At 32.5% G+C, this 15,396-nt stretch overlaps 2 protein-coding genes across 2 annotated transcripts; one reads left to right on the forward strand and one right to left on the reverse strand.

Moving 5' to 3' along the window:
* The first annotated feature begins 2,013 nt into the window (after positions 1 to 2,013).
* LOC111011539 (Pectinacetylesterase family protein) lies at positions 2,014 to 8,661 on the forward strand. The gene is made up of 13 exons (XM_022285346.2): positions 2,014 to 2,298; positions 2,389 to 2,471; positions 3,903 to 4,032; positions 5,913 to 5,992; positions 6,098 to 6,184; positions 6,290 to 6,414; positions 6,488 to 6,548; positions 6,870 to 6,926; positions 7,031 to 7,108; positions 7,205 to 7,310; positions 7,791 to 7,939; positions 8,104 to 8,217; positions 8,319 to 8,661. Exons 1-12 carry the CDS (start codon positions 2,163 to 2,165, stop codon positions 8,209 to 8,211), a joined length of 1,200 nt encoding a protein of 399 aa, XP_022141038.1. The 5' UTR covers positions 2,014 to 2,162; the 3' UTR covers positions 8,212 to 8,217; positions 8,319 to 8,661.
* A 646-nt stretch (positions 8,662 to 9,307) lies between these two features.
* Positions 9,308 to 14,666, reverse strand: CYP715A1 (cytochrome P450, family 715, subfamily A, polypeptide 1). The gene is made up of 4 exons (XM_022285345.2): positions 14,288 to 14,666; positions 12,694 to 12,923; positions 11,042 to 11,659; positions 9,308 to 9,996 (listed from the first exon to the last, which is right to left on the reverse strand). The coding sequence occupies exons 1-4, from the start codon at positions 14,607 to 14,609 to the stop codon at positions 9,562 to 9,564; spliced, it is 1,605 nt and encodes a 534-aa protein (XP_022141037.1). The 5' UTR covers positions 14,610 to 14,666; the 3' UTR covers positions 9,308 to 9,561.
* Between the last annotated feature and the right edge of the window lie 730 nt (positions 14,667 to 15,396).

Here is a 15,396-nt window from a genome sequence, read left to right on the forward strand (position 1 = left end):
TATATTCTTTTACAAAATTATGATCCAATACAATCAAACTCTTTATTATTCACGCATCACTCAAACTAAATGTTTGATTTATTGCTAAGTTTTTGTATACTGTATTTATGAAAAAACATGTCAGCAAAAAAAATGTGAACATAATTAACAATAGAGCCGTCTTGGACTCTTCCAAAAAATTATTGGATATTTAATCCACGCATATATAATCAAAATTACGCTTATAACATATGGGCTAAAATGACAATTTGACCTATTAGTTGTTTTTTATACATAATTTATAATTGTTTATGGACGGCTGTTCAATTTGATATTATATTTTTATAATTATCTATGTTGGATCTCAGGCTTTTAAATGTTTTACTTCACATGTAAACATAATGATATAATTTATAAATAACACATGCATGAATGAGCTACAAGGAAGTCAACTCAACTGTTTGTCACTTTTCATTTCATTATTTTCCAGCTGGACAAAAATTATTCAACTTTTTAGTTGAGTCTCTCTCTCTTATAAAATTATATTTAGATTATTTTAACAAATTCATTTAAAAAACTATTACAAGCTAATTTTATTTGATACGAATATCTGTTAAAAGAAAAAAAAAAAGTCAAATTACAAAATTACCACGAAACTCAAACAACGTCACTAAGACCGCAGCGCGCGATTAAATAATTCGAGTGGGCATTTAATTTGTGCCAATAATCATTTTGAACCAAATTTGTTGAAGAGTATAATCTTGATTTTTAATACAACAAATTGAGATTTTATATCTCAGCTGGTTAAGTGTTAGATATGAATTAAATATACCAAATTAATCAATTTAGTGATAGATTTATACATCTTTAACAATAAAGTATATATCAGCACATAAACAAGCATAAAATAAACAAAAAAATAAAATACAATAATTTATGTGAAAAAATTCAAATCGAAGAAAAATCACAACTCACAATAAATATTTACTATGTGATAAATTATTACAGTCACACAAAATTCTCTCTCCAACTCTAATTACACACAACATTAGAGTGAATATTGTAGGTTGAGAAAATAAATATAATCCCACAACTATGGGCCTTTTATAGTACTTATAACACACCTCATCTTTGTACATTTTTTATGCGGGACAACTACTTCTGTTTTAATATTTTGCCTAAAAAATAATATATTGTCGTGGGTGTAAATCCTCCATCTCCCTATGTTGTTGTACTAAAAAAATAATTAGGGCGTGAGAATTTAAACATACAACCTCATAAGGAGTAGATTTCATTTATGGTTGATTAGAGAGTTTAATTCAATACATTTGGATGGAATTTGATGAAAACATAAACCAAATTAAAGTTTAACAGTTTATACTAAAATCGTCAAAGCGAGCATGATTTAGCGGTAATTGACATATATCTCAAACTAATAGGTTGTGAGTTCGTCCCCCACCCCTACACGTTGTATTAAAAAAAATTAAACAGACTGTACTAAAATCAATAATTAAAAAAATAGTTTATCCAATCAAGAAGTTGTGAGTTTATTACACTACATTTACATGTTTTCATTTTAACAAAAATGAGATGAGTTTATTACATGTATATCTATCAAAGTTTATATATATATATATATATATATATATGTAATTGAAGTTTTAAATTAAAAAATTAACTTAGAAATATTATTTTCAAAATTCATACTATTGGAATTGGGATCACAACCTAAAAATAGTTTTAAAAATAAATCTGTAAATATTGCCAAACATATATTCACTCAATAAATCAAGAAATAGGATGAACGTAACCTTAATTTTCACAGGACAGACAAAATGGAAAACGGTAATTTGCATTTATAAACAATTTGATATTTACTTTAATTATTCGATCTTGGCGGCATCACGAATTCATTAAAAAAAAAAAACTTGCTCTATTTTCCCGCAATGGCAAATGGCGTAAATATTTGTTCACCGAATGTCAAATTATGAACCCACCACCACGTAATAAAGACAGCCAAGCCACTGAATCACACTGAACCACTTCGTTTGTTCGCCTAACAAAGAAATCATTCCTTCTTCTTCAGTTCTTCTCCTCTTTATATAAAATCCAAACGCGCTCCCAAAACGCAATCTCCGCCGACCGCTTTCGAATGCGACGCCGCTCACCGGCGACGCCCGAAGATGAAGCCGGCCGCCGTCGAAGCTTCTTTCGTAGCTCTGCTTCTTCTTGCTTCAGCGCTGCGGTGGCCGCGAGGCGCCGAGGCGCGCCTCCTGGTCGAGATGACGCTGGTCCGCAACGCCTCTTCCATCGGAGCCCGTAAGTGAAAGACTCCACTCCACACTCGTTTCGTTAAGTCGTTTTATTTTATTAAAATTTGATGGAATTGTGTTTGTGTATTTGGATCAGTTTGTTTGGACGGAAGCTTGCCGGCGTATCACCTGCACAGAGGATTCGGCGCCGGAACGGGAAACTGGCTTCTACAGTTCGAGGTGAATAATTTCCCTTCTCTTTATTTATTTCTTTCCATATTTGGGGAAATGGAATTAAATGCTATTTCCTCCAATGAGCGCACGACACGTCTCATTCCTAGCTGGCGTAATTATTAACCCCACCGGGGAAGTTAAGTCGGATTGCCGTTTTCACCGGGAGTAAAAACAGCACGGGCAATACGACGCCGTTTTCTCGATCCTTTTGCATGCCGTGGGTTGGGACTGTTGTCGGTCGGTGTTCGCAATTTCGCATCGCATATTTATTTATTTATTTATTTCCAATGCTTCGTTGGCGCAAACCATAAGGATTCCGTAGTCAATATATATTATATACGTTAAAATTGTTTTAATTATGTTTCCAAATTTAGCGACAAATTGATTTTTAATATTTTAAGCAAGTGATTAATGCATTCATATTTTGAAAACTTTTAGATTCTCAGCATGTTACATGACAGCCATTGAATTTACTTTTTAAGTTGTAAATTTCCATAGTTATTAAACGGTTATTACAAAAATTATACTTCATTTAAATTATTTTTTTTCTCACACGCATAACTAAAAATGTCATAAGTTTTCATTTCTTTTTAGAATATGGCATAAATTTGACCCTTTTTTAACATATTTGAATTTGAATTTTATTTGAATTAGACTATTTTTAAAAATTTCAAACTTTCTACTCATAAAAGTACATGCATATTTTATGTCACTTAGATAAAGGGCTCCGAAATGAAAGGCAAAAAAGAATTTATGCTACTACATATATGCATCCCCATATATTTACATGCAATTAATATAAACAAGCTTACTAAAGTGTTTCACAAAAAGGCAAAATGATTTATAAAATTTAGTTGCTTATGAATAAATAATAGCTATCTTCGTATTTAATTATTACCATAAAAAAATTGACAGCCTTTTATTTTATTTTTTTTCTCTTTTCTTTTTATTCCTTCATGGTTAAGATGTCTATTTATCAGTAAATACTTAAGTTGGATTAATTCAATATAGACATATTATTAATTTAACCAAAAGATAATATTGGTAGCAAATAAATGAGTGAATTATTTGAGGCTCTGGAATGAATGGGTTGAGTTATTTGATGCATGGTCCCGAGCGGAGAGAATTGAGTAGTGTGCACGAAACTTTGAATTGAAGAAAGAAAGTGACCCTCAAAGCTAACATACCAATATTCAACGACTGCATGAGCATGAATGGGGAAATTAATTATTTCACTGCTTTTGGTTTATTTGCCCTTGGTGGGTCCCCATAATTATACATGTTCAGAGATTAATAATGCACTTTTTCTTCAATGTATGTATTTTAAGTAATCTAGACTGTCAGCTATAATTTAAGATTATTAAAGTTTTTCAATTATTTATGAACCAGACCACAGCTGGTTGGTGATATAGTATGGTCAAACTTTGTGAATGATAGGGCGGAGGGTGGTGCAACGATGTAAAATCGTGTTTGGAAAGAGCGAGTACCCGGAGAGGATCGACTCGTCTCATGACCAAATGGGAAGACTTCTCTGGCATTCTTAGCAATAATGCCTCTCTTAATCCAGGTACATATCTTCTCTCATTAATTCATCTTACTTGAGTTAATGTCATTCTCTCGTTTGAATTGCAAATTTAGTCCCTACATTTTTGGCACGCCCTAAGATTCGGGTGTGTTTTCAACCCAAATAATAATGGATTTGAACATGCATTAAGAAAAATTAATACATTATTTTATAAAAGAAATATGATTGACTAGTTAGTTAGACGACCAGGTTGGACCATCTCCCTCGGAAAAATAAAAAAAGCAAGGGGTAGATATGGAAACTTGGGGGAGAAAAAGGTAAAAAGGTGAAAAACCGAACATAAGGAGAACATGGCCCAGGTTGTAGTAAATTAGGAATTGGGTGGTGTGTGTGTCTTGTCTGTAGGCTTCACGAGACTAAGTTGCTTGTGGCAAAGCTGACAGCTACGGCACTGTATGAATATGATGACCAAAACCAACAAGTAAAAAGTTGTAGCGGCGAAAGCTGAGGTTAATATTAGATTTAGATATTGCACGACAGCTTTGAAATTCTAGTCTGCCATCGTTGTCTGTCTCAAACTCGCAAATGCCACATCTGTCCTTGTTCATATAAGTAAACAACTATTGATATAAAATTCAAAATTTAATAATTACAAGCTCAAGAATATATTAGATACTTTTAAGTTGATTGACTTATCCAACACAAATCTAAGAATTAAATTTATAATTTAATTTTGATTAAAATACTATTTTTGTCTTTGTACCTTTAGTCATGGTTAATTTTAGTCTCCGTATTTTGAAAATGTTCATTTTGGTTATTGTACTTTAAATTTTGGTTCATTTTAGTCCGTGTATTTTGAAAATGTTTATTTTGATAACTTTGGTTCATTTTAGTCCGTGTACTTTGAAAATGTTCATTTTGGTATCTGTACTTTTAAAAAATGATCATTTTAATTCCTGTTTGTAAAATTTTAACACAAATGTTACACATATTAGTATAAAGTATTGTCATTTTAAGAGATCTATCGATTTTAGTAGAGTGTTAAAATTGTAATAGAAAAAAAAGAGATTAAGAATAAAACTAAGCGACCAAATGGTAACTTTTTAAGAATAAGGGAACCAAAATGAACATTCTGAAAGTATAAGGACTATAATGAACCAAAATTGAAAATACATGGACCAAAATGAACATTTTGAATGTACAGGAAATAAAATGAACAAAAATTGAGAGTACAAGGATCAAACTAGTATTTTAACTTTTAATTTTGTTTCACTCTGGCATCTAAACTTTTAAATTATTCATTTTTCCTTATATTCTATTTTGGTCTTTTAACTTAAAAAATATCTATCTTAATTTTTAAACTTAAAAAAAAATTATTTTAATTTTTGTCTTTAGTTTGCTCTCAATTAACATATAGACCTTCAAATACATGTAAGACATACATATATTTGAGCCATGCGAGATAGTTAAAGGCGAGTCTTATGTGCTAAAATAAGAGCGAGGGCTAGAGCAGTACTTTTTGAAAGTTCAAGAAGCAAAACACTTATTTATTAAAAGTTCAAGGCTCAACATAAATAAGTTTATAGATCAAAATAGAAAAAATCTGAAAATAAGATTTAAACCTAAATTTTAACAAAAACTAGACATCATCCGCAGGAGATCCAAATTAAAGTTAGTAGGTCTATGACTCTATAGAAACAGTTCCATTTCTGTAGGAAAAGTCACGGTTGGAACTTCTTTGATCATGGTAGATTGGTCCAGCATTGAGTAATTAAAAGCAATAAATTGCAAACTTAGAGTTCAAATTTTGTTAGTTGAAAATAGATAATTCACAATCGTTGTTAATTTGACAGTAAATTCTGTGATGTTTTATAATCTTGTACTACTCATAGACATTGAATTTGGTGATCTCTTTGGAGCAGATTTTTACAACTGGAACCGTGTGAAACTCAGGTACTGTGATGGAGCCTCGTTTGCAGGAGATGCGTTGTTTGACAATGGGGTAATTTTCTCTCCTTTAATTTCTCACATTATTCTAAAGCTGAGTTTTGAGATTTTTTTTTTTCCAATTAAGCCACATCTAATAAGCTGCTTCCAACAAATGCAGACCTCACTGCTTTATTTCAAAGGCCAAAAAATATGGGAATCCATCATTCTTGATCTTCTCCCCAAAGGATTGGCCACAGCACAGAAGGTATAAATAATGAAACATCAATTTCCTCTTCCCAGAGCCAAGTTTTGAACATGCAACTAATGAAATATTTACAGAAAAATGAAGCTGTTTTGTGATGTTCTGCAGGCTTTGCTTTCTGGTTGCTCTGCTGGAGGTCTAGCAGCCTTTCTGCACTGTGAAAACTTCACCAAGTATTTGCCAACAAACGCCACTGTCAAGTGCTTGAGTGATGCTGGATTTTTCCTTGACTTGTGAGCTAAACTTCATTTTTAAGCAAATGGGTTGTTTGTTAATGAGGTTTAATTAATTCTTCTACTTTCACAGAAGAGATATAGGTTTAAACCACACCATGAGGAACTTCTACAAGGATCTTGCGGCTCTGCAGGTACATTAGTTTTCCCATCAATATCAACACAATTCAATCCTCTTAATTCATGTTGCATTTGCTCAGTAAACTTTTCTTTGGTTGAATATGTAAAACGATGGGAGTAAATCAGGGCAACAGTTGCTAAAGAATACGATTAAACATACTGTAACCTATCAACTTAACATAGTATCAAAGTAGGAGATCGAACTTCTATCATATCATTTTATTCTAATACACCCACGAGTGAGAGCGGGTGTGAGAATATAAATAAATATCATAAAAGTCTTGTATGATTGTGTTCTGAACATATATTAATGTGGTGCAAGGTGTGGATTACAGGGGATGGAGCCAAATCTGAATGAAAACTGCACAGCCTCCTCTTACTACCCAGATTTGGTATTTCTTTATTTTGCCAGGATTTCACATCTCACTTTATTTTACAGTACTAAATGTGGTTCTAAAATTCTTCCCAGTTCTCACTTCATATGTTTACTGTGCAGTGCATCTTCCCTCAGTACTCGTTGAAGTACATAACAACTCCATTTTTCATTCTGAATTCAGCATACGATGTTTACCAAGTAAAGAAAAACTTCATCTTCTTTATCTGATAATGTAATGTGTCACTGCCAATATCATGTCTAATTTGAAGCCCTTCAATCCTTTATATCAAACAGTTTCATCACGGATTGGTACCGCCATCTTCTGATCTGCACGGACACTGGAACCACTGCAAACTCGATCCAGCAGCTTGTAGTGAACAACAGATTGATGTATTGCAAGGTAAAACCCACGTCCCATCGACTAATCTCACGGAATAACAACCTAATTATACTATATATTTTTTTATAAGTTCAACAATTGCGAGGGTGCGGATCAACTCATGACCTTCGGTGTGGTAATAGCCTAATAGGTGTCTTATAAGCTATGCTTGGATTGACACCTAATCCTACTGCTAAGAAAACTCGTAGAATTTTGATCTATAAAGTACGTTACTGTGGGTTTGAACCTATTATTATCTGCAAGTTCTTTTAACCTTTTCACTACCCAAGGACCTTTATGCCAACTCGTGGTGGTATAAATAAAAGACTACTCATTTTATATAATTTAATCATGTAGATACTAGAAATAATCGCAGGAAATCTTTTGGTAACACGGATTCCTATTTCTCAATGACATCCCTCGATCAAGACAAATTAATTGACCCGAAATTATTTGTTGTTAGATTAATCTTGTTGAAGTTTGAATTTTTGAAATTCATAGGTCTAAGGATGAGTATGCTTTCTGCACTAAGATTATTCTACGAATATTCAAGCAGAGGAGGAATGTTCATAAATTCTTGTTTTGCCCATTGCCAAAGTGAGTCACAAGACACATGGTTTGCAGAGAACTCCCCAACAATAGACAACAAGGTACGCGCTACTTGTTTCTTTCTCGAAGCAAATTAGAGAAAAACTACGAAATCTCGAGCATTACATACATACTTTCTGAATTTACTACGACTTCGAGAGCCATGTCTCTTGTAAGATCGGTAATTTTGCAGCAAAATTGAGAAATGTTGGTTTATATTTTGCAGACCATAGCAGAGGCAGTTGGAGATTGGTACTTCAGCAGGAGGAGGAACATAAAGGAAATTGATTGTGCTTATCCATGTGACAGTTCTTGCCATAATATTATACCATAAACTCTGGTAATAATTAATTTAATCTCCTCATCAGAATTCAGATTTTTCTTTTTTTTTTTTTGGTTCAAATCAATTTCCAATCCTCTAAGCCACATGAAACATTGCAGGTTCTGACAGACAATTTGTAGAACATTCTTTTGAAAAGATTAAGAAAGGGAAGATAGGTGACCATGGGAACTTCTTCACACAGGGGAGGAGGAGACACACAGAAGCTAGCAATACACATACACAGATGAATAAACAGCACAAATTAAAATATTTTTTTAAGAAAGAGAAAGTTGAAATAAAAAGGATTTTTTTTTTGGAAATTCAATCTATAATATGTTTATTGTGATGTGTCATTCCATTTGTCTGTATTCTAAAATTTCTTCATTTTTGAAGATGCACCAGTTCTGATGTAATCAACTTTTATGAGTTTATTAAAACATTCCCAATTACGTCTTTTAGGAATTTTATGAATTCAATGTGCCGCTTAATTGGTTAAGTTTCTATGTATTAGATTAGGTGAACCGTTCTCTCTTTAATACATTATTGTTGTATTACTAAGGATTTCAAAAAATCCTTAATTTGTTAATAAGTAGTTTGATTGCTGATAGGCATATGTTCATGTATTGAAGATATATTAAATTAATAATGGTCAAACAGATTCTAACAAATTTTCTGCCAAGGACCTTAATGGAAATTTTTTGAAATACTAAGGATTTCAAAAGATTTAAGGATGAAACTGTATTAAAAAAAAATTAATAGCACCATTTTGTATAGTTAATACTTCTTTTCTTTTCATTTGCCAAAACAATATAATGATGAAGATCAGAAACAAAATTAAGAAATTTCGAAATTTCTCTATCGTTAAAAAAAAATAGTCACGAGTCAACTAGAGCATACTGCGGGTTTAGACACATGTATCCAATTATAAGGTTGAGAATTTGAATTCCCATTCCCACTGTACTATAAAAAAAAAAAAGTCACGAATACGAGGATTTATCTATATTACACACTACGATGAAATACATGAAAAACTCCTTATAATTAAATCTAAAAAACTTTAATCATAGTTCTGCATTCACACTAATTAAGGTCATATAATAAGCCAATGTTACAGGACTATTATTATACATATTATTATTGATCATATAAATCATAATTGGACAATTTTACCATTACATGCACCTAGGATATCTATAATCATATAACTATTACAATTTTGACTTTGGATGACGTTAAAGGAGAGAAATGGGTATTACAAGTTCGACTTTAGACGAGGGTAAAAGAGAAACGGATATTACAGTACTTTTGACTTTAGACGATGACGTTGAAAGAGAAACACGAGTAGGCAAAGTTAAGGTAAGGTTAAGGGTGAAGGGGTTTTAGAATGAGAGGGAGGCCATGGGCAGGTCTTAAAGAGAGCAAAATAGCAGGAGAATGAGAATAAGAGGGAGAAATAGAGAGAGAAAACCTAGAAATAATTAGGGTTAGCACAATCTTATACTCCATGGAAGACAAGTTTCTACCAATGCACATTCTCCCTCCAAACCCAAATGGCAAATATCCCATCTTGTGCTTGCACCCGCCATGAATGCTGTCCTTCTCGAACCTCTCGGGCTTGAACTCGTTCACGTCATCGCCCCAAAGGCTCGGGTCGTGATGCATCGCTACGATGTCGATCCATATGTTGGTTCCTTTCGGGATCGTCGTGTCGCCTACTTTAATGTCTCCTTTGGCTTGTCTTTGTATGTTTGGGGCTGATGGGTATAGCCTAAGTACCTCATTGAACACCCATCCCATCTGCACATTTTATCAACACACACCTTGTCATGATCATTAGGTAATTTCTTTATAAATGAATTTGATTGTTCTAGAATTGGGATTTTAGGGTTTGAGATTAATGCATGGGATTGTGCCGATCCATATGCAAATGGGAGAAGGGAAAATACTAAACAAAGTTTAAAATAGTTATTAACACAATGTAAAAGTGTAATCACATATATTTTTCTGAGTTCAACATGTCCAGGAAGATAGAGATTCGAAGATATATATGTATGTGGTCTTAATTTAAACTATGTTCAAATCAGCTTAAGTTTAAGTTAGAAAGATACGAAGATTAGATGAATTTTTATTGGTCAAACATTGAATCCATTTGAAAATTAAAGAACTCACACGTGTTGTTGGGTACGCTAAAAGAAAAAAAAAATTATAAATTTGTGCAAGTTTTCCAAATGTAATTTCCAAAAGAGTAGGAGCACAATGCAATCTCTTCCGAAACTAGAAAGAATGTTAAAAATTTTAGTATGTAACAATTTAATCTATATAGATAATAATTTAATCTCTATAATTTAAAACTTGTAACAATTGAATCTGAATCATGAAAAATCTCATTACAATTAAGTATCAAAATTTTAGTTTTTATAGTTTATAAACATATTTAATCTCATAAATTTACTTTTTACGACAACTAAATTTTTACAAACTTTAAACTACATAGATTAAATTAGTATGTATTGAATTAGTATGTATTGAGTTGAGCTTAATAACTAAATATTTACCGATTTAAAATATAAGACCGAATCATTACTTCAACAGAATTAAAAATGATTTTGAAAAAAAAGGAGAATATTTTATGATCTTATGGGCCAAAAAGTCATATCATGCCGTACAACCACACCCAATAATCGATCCATATAACTCTCGCGTGAAACTCCATCGCATGGATTTCTGACCCTAATTCTCAACCTTTTTCATTATTATATATATATATATATTAACTAATGAAAATTGCAATAATCTAACCAAATTCATAATCCAATTAATAAAGATAAAGAGAAACCCTAACCTTTTTGAGTCGAGAAAGCATGGCGAAATCGATCTCTCTATCTCCGATAACTTCTTTGATCTCTTCTCGTAAAATGGTTTGCCACTCAGGCCTCGTCGCCAGCAGCAGCATCGTCCAACTAATCGCCAGCGCCGTCGTCTCGTGGCCGCCGAAGAAGAACGTCTTGCACTCGTCCACCAGTTCTCTCGTCGTCAGCCACGACTTTCCGGCGGCGGGGGCGCTATCGTTCCTCTGACTCTCAATCAACCTACTGAGCAAATCGGAGGCGGAGGCGTCCGGCGATTGCTTCCTCTCCGATATGATCGACAAGAAGAGGCGGTCGATTTCGGATCCGAGTCTCTTCGCGGTCAGGGTTCGGGTCGGGTACAGGAAAATGCTGCTGAACGGGACGCCGACGTAGCTGCTGTTCCGGAAGAGAGTGAATTGGAGATCTCTGAGCTTGTTGAACGCGTCTCTGCCGCTCCGATCGCATATTCCGAAGCTCGCCTTCGCGATTATGTCGCCGGCGGTCGCCGTTATTTCTCTCTCCACGTCCATCTCTGGGCCGCCGGAGCTCAAGCGGCGGGCCCACTCGTCCAGCATTTTAGTGGTGGACCCCACCATCAGCCTTGTCATTGCCTGAAAATTAAAAAAAAAAAACACAAACAAAAACTAAATTAATTAATTGATTAATTATTAAGCGTGGTTAATTCTGATTGATTGTGTTTTTAAAATTTTAGTGGCCTTTATTTTGTGATTAATTATAAAAAAGCGAAATTACTTTCACTAACGAAATGACTTAATTAAAAAATTTATAAAGTAAAAGCATTATTTACTTAATTATATAGATAAACAATTACGTGAGAAAGTAAATGAGGTAAGACTCTCTTAAATCAAGTTTAATATATATTTTTTATTCAATAAAGAAGCACGTTTTAAATCTCAATATATAATTAAATTCTTCATTAAGCATTTTGATGGCCGGTAGTTAAATCTGGTTCTTTTTAATATTACTTTATGATTAATTTTGATGATAGCTTTTTTTTAACATGTATTTGACTTTCAATATGAATTAAGAAAAATAAAAATTATTAATAAAAATTGATTTGGCCATGCTTTCTGTACACAAAAAGGTTAGGGTTTTTCTCTCTCTCTTTTTTTTTTTCCCTCTAAAAATTAAGAGGATATTCTAAAAGAAAAGAGATAAAACCAATCTTATCAACCAAACCATAAACTACTAATATAATTTGTTTGTCATTACATATAGAGTGATATGTCATATCTCCACCACCAACGGTTGCTTTTCAGTTTTCATTTCACATATATAAACATATTAAATTTTTCCTTTGCCAAAAATATAATAATCAATCACGATGATAATAATAATAATAAGAAAAAAACCCTCCTCATTTTGCAATGTCATGTTAGATTTTCATACCCTCATAAATAATATTAATTCACAACCATTTTGACTCACAATTTTAACAAATTTGAGTTGTTTAACTTAAGATTTTAGTGTACACAAAAATTGGTAGTCAAATTTGTATAACATATACTTAGCCAGTGAACTACAACAACAAAATTAGTATGTAAAGTTAAGTGAACTCATGTACTAAATATAAGCTCGGCTTGAATCGAACATGTTCGACAAATGAAAGTTAAGTGAGAATTACCTTCAAGTTAGCTGGGTTGAAGGCGGGGGTGAGTATATGGCGATGGCGAATCCAGTCGTCGCCTTCAGTCATGACGAGGCCGTCGCCGAACATCGGCTCTCTGTCGTTTCTGAAGACCGCCGGCTTCCCCCAGCCCTTTCCCATCACTGCTTCAGACATGTTCTTCACAAACTGCGGCTCTGCTATGTACAAAAATGGCTCTGTCCCCAACCAATACACAAACTTCTTCCCTGCAACACAAAACATATATAAAACCTCCATTTTATGTATCTATCATATTTTCTCCTAGTTCTTCAACTTTAAAAGTTTCCGTATAACTTAGATCTTGATTTTTGTGGTTGAATTTGACATTAGTTTTTGTTACAACAAACATATGGAGACCTTAACTGAAGATATTTATATGCACAGTGATGTGACCATTATATATTTTGTCGGAGGAGACATATTTGTCAACTGTGTTAGTCATGAATAAGACTTTATGTTTATGGAAAGAGAAATCTTGTCATCTATTTTCAGTCATGGAGGAGAAATATACTTCCAACACTTATTCTTTTCCTTTCTTCTCAGTTCACATCTTATTCTCCTGACTCTATCCCTATTAGGACACATTTGGTCTCGAAAAACATATAGTAATTATTAATTCTTGAAGGGGTGAACACCACGGGGTTTGAACCCATTCCTTCTTAATTAATCTTAGTCTCCTTAGACCAAAGCTAAAATCCATTTCTCATCCATGGTTTAATAGGTTCCTTAGAGGCGCTAAATAGTTTTAAATATTGAGAAATAAATATGAAAATTATATTTTTAGATATGTTATGAATAGATATACTGATTTTAATTTATTGGATCCTAAAAGTTGTTCTTCTATGTGCGGTATGTCATTTGTTTGTTAACATAGCAGTTATTTCTTTTCAATAAAAAAACAAAAGAAAATTGATAAAATAGTAAGCTTGTTTTGTTATTATTAATTTTCTATCTCATTAAATTTATTATACGGCACATGAGTATGAAAATTTGAATCTCTAACCTAATAAAATAGTAGCTAACTCCGCTTACGTCCCATTTATAGAATTCATTATATTTTTGTTTATAAGATTTAAGAAAATGCTTAGACGATGGACAAATAGCCATTGAAATATTATTGTAATGAGAATAATTAGATATGCCTAATCTTTCTCAAAATAATATTCAATTATCATCACCTGCAGCTTTGTCTTAAAATATTATTAGATACAGAAAAAAAATATATAAAAAGAAAGCACTTAACATTTAACAAATCGAAACATGTGTAAACGAATTAAATTTATCCTAACTCTTTTAGTTTATTGTAATTTAATTACATTTTTTCAGTTGAAGTTTATTAAGGATGAATAAACCACCATTCAATTCAAAAATTTAAGTGGATGGATCGAACAAATTTATAGATATATATCTAACACTCTCCTCACTTGTAGATTTGGATAATTACACGAACCCCAACAAGTATGATAACAAATAAGAAGGAAACAACACTGCAAAGATTTTCTATATATATATTTTGTTAAAAATGGTATTTGAAAATATATAAGAGATAAAGAGGGTATAGTTTGATTACCATAAGAGGTCTGCCATTGAGCGAAGTAAGGGAAAACAGTGGAATGAATATCGTGGGAGATATTTGATGATGAACTAAAAGCGCCTGCACCGCCATTAATGGCGGCGGCGGCTGCAGAAGCAGCAGCTTTCTTCATCGTGTTCTTGATCTCAGTAATATTTCCGAGAGGGAATCTTGGAGGAGGGCCTCCATTAAAGCCGTTTCGCTTGAGCTTTCTGTGAGCCAAAACCGGCAAAATCCACCATGAAAATACAACTCTCACCAACAAAACCACCAACGAAACCCTAATTATCCCCCACACAATCACACCAATCCACTCCATTTCTAATTCTCAACAAATTCAAAAACAACACTTTGATTTTCTTTTTCTTTTTCCTTTTTTTTTTTTGGATACGATTGATTTGAAAAGCTGGTTGTAGGCTAGGGTTTATATAGGAGACGAGAGGGGGAATACGGGTCGGGTCGGGTACGAATGTGGGAAATATTTGACTTTTTTCAATATTATATTCACATTTGGATTGCACGTAACCAGTACTAAAAAAATTGCATGAGTATTACATGTTGGACTGTGTGTACGCTTTTGACAATTTTTTATTTCTTTTTTGTTCTTATTATTATTTTTATGTGAATCGGGTTTGTTTGTTTGTTTTTTTCCTGATTTCATATAATTCTTCGATCTTATCTTATTTGTTCTTTTTAAAATAAAAAAAATATAATAGGTAAATAAAGCTATAGGTTAAAAATAAGTTTTAGAAACAAGAAAAAGTAAAAAATATTATGTCGTATTTATTTATTTACTAATATTATGCTTTTGTAAAAAGAATCGGATGAAATATTACCTTATAGCAATAAATAACTTCAACGCGCTATAAGATTTTACACAAAGAGTTGACCATTATATATTTATTTATTTATACAATATAAAATGGTATTTTCCTTTGACTAAATTAGTAACAAAGAAATTAATGTGGACATTTTTTTATGCCTGACCTAACAATAGTAATTAGTTAATTTAATTTAATTTAAATTTGTACTTGAGAAATTCAAACTTATACTAATTGACTAGAATTAATTAACAAGTAATATAAATGCCGCCAATCTAACAGTGA

Source organism: Momordica charantia (assembly GCF_013281855.1).
Source record: "Momordica charantia cultivar OHB3-1 chromosome 10 unlocalized genomic scaffold, Mcharantia_2.0 BLBB01000010.1, whole genome shotgun sequence".
Lineage (NCBI taxonomy): Eukaryota > Viridiplantae > Streptophyta > Magnoliopsida > Cucurbitales > Cucurbitaceae > Momordica > Momordica charantia.

Coding starts and splice junctions, on each gene's coding strand:
- LOC111011539 (XM_022285346.2), top strand. CDS start 2,163: ATGAAGCCGGCCGCCGTCGAAGCTTCTTTCGTAGCTCTGCTTCTTCTT. Junction 6,927..7,030: donor CCTCTTACTACCCAGATTTG/GTATTTCTTTAT, acceptor TTTACTGTGCAG/TGCATCTTCCCTCAGTACTC. Junction 7,940..8,103: donor CCCCAACAATAGACAACAAG/GTACGCGCTACT, acceptor TATATTTTGCAG/ACCATAGCAGAGGCAGTTGG.
- CYP715A1 (XM_022285345.2), bottom strand. CDS start 14,609: ATGGAGTGGATTGGTGTGATTGTGTGGGGGATAATTAGGGTTTCGTTG. Junction 12,924..14,287: donor TCAATGGCAGACCTCTTATG/GTAATCAAACTA, acceptor TTTGTGTTGCAG/GGAAGAAGTTTGTGTATTGG. Junction 11,660..12,693: donor TCAACCCAGCTAACTTGAAG/GTAATTCTCACT, acceptor TTTAATTTTCAG/GCAATGACAAGGCTGATGGT.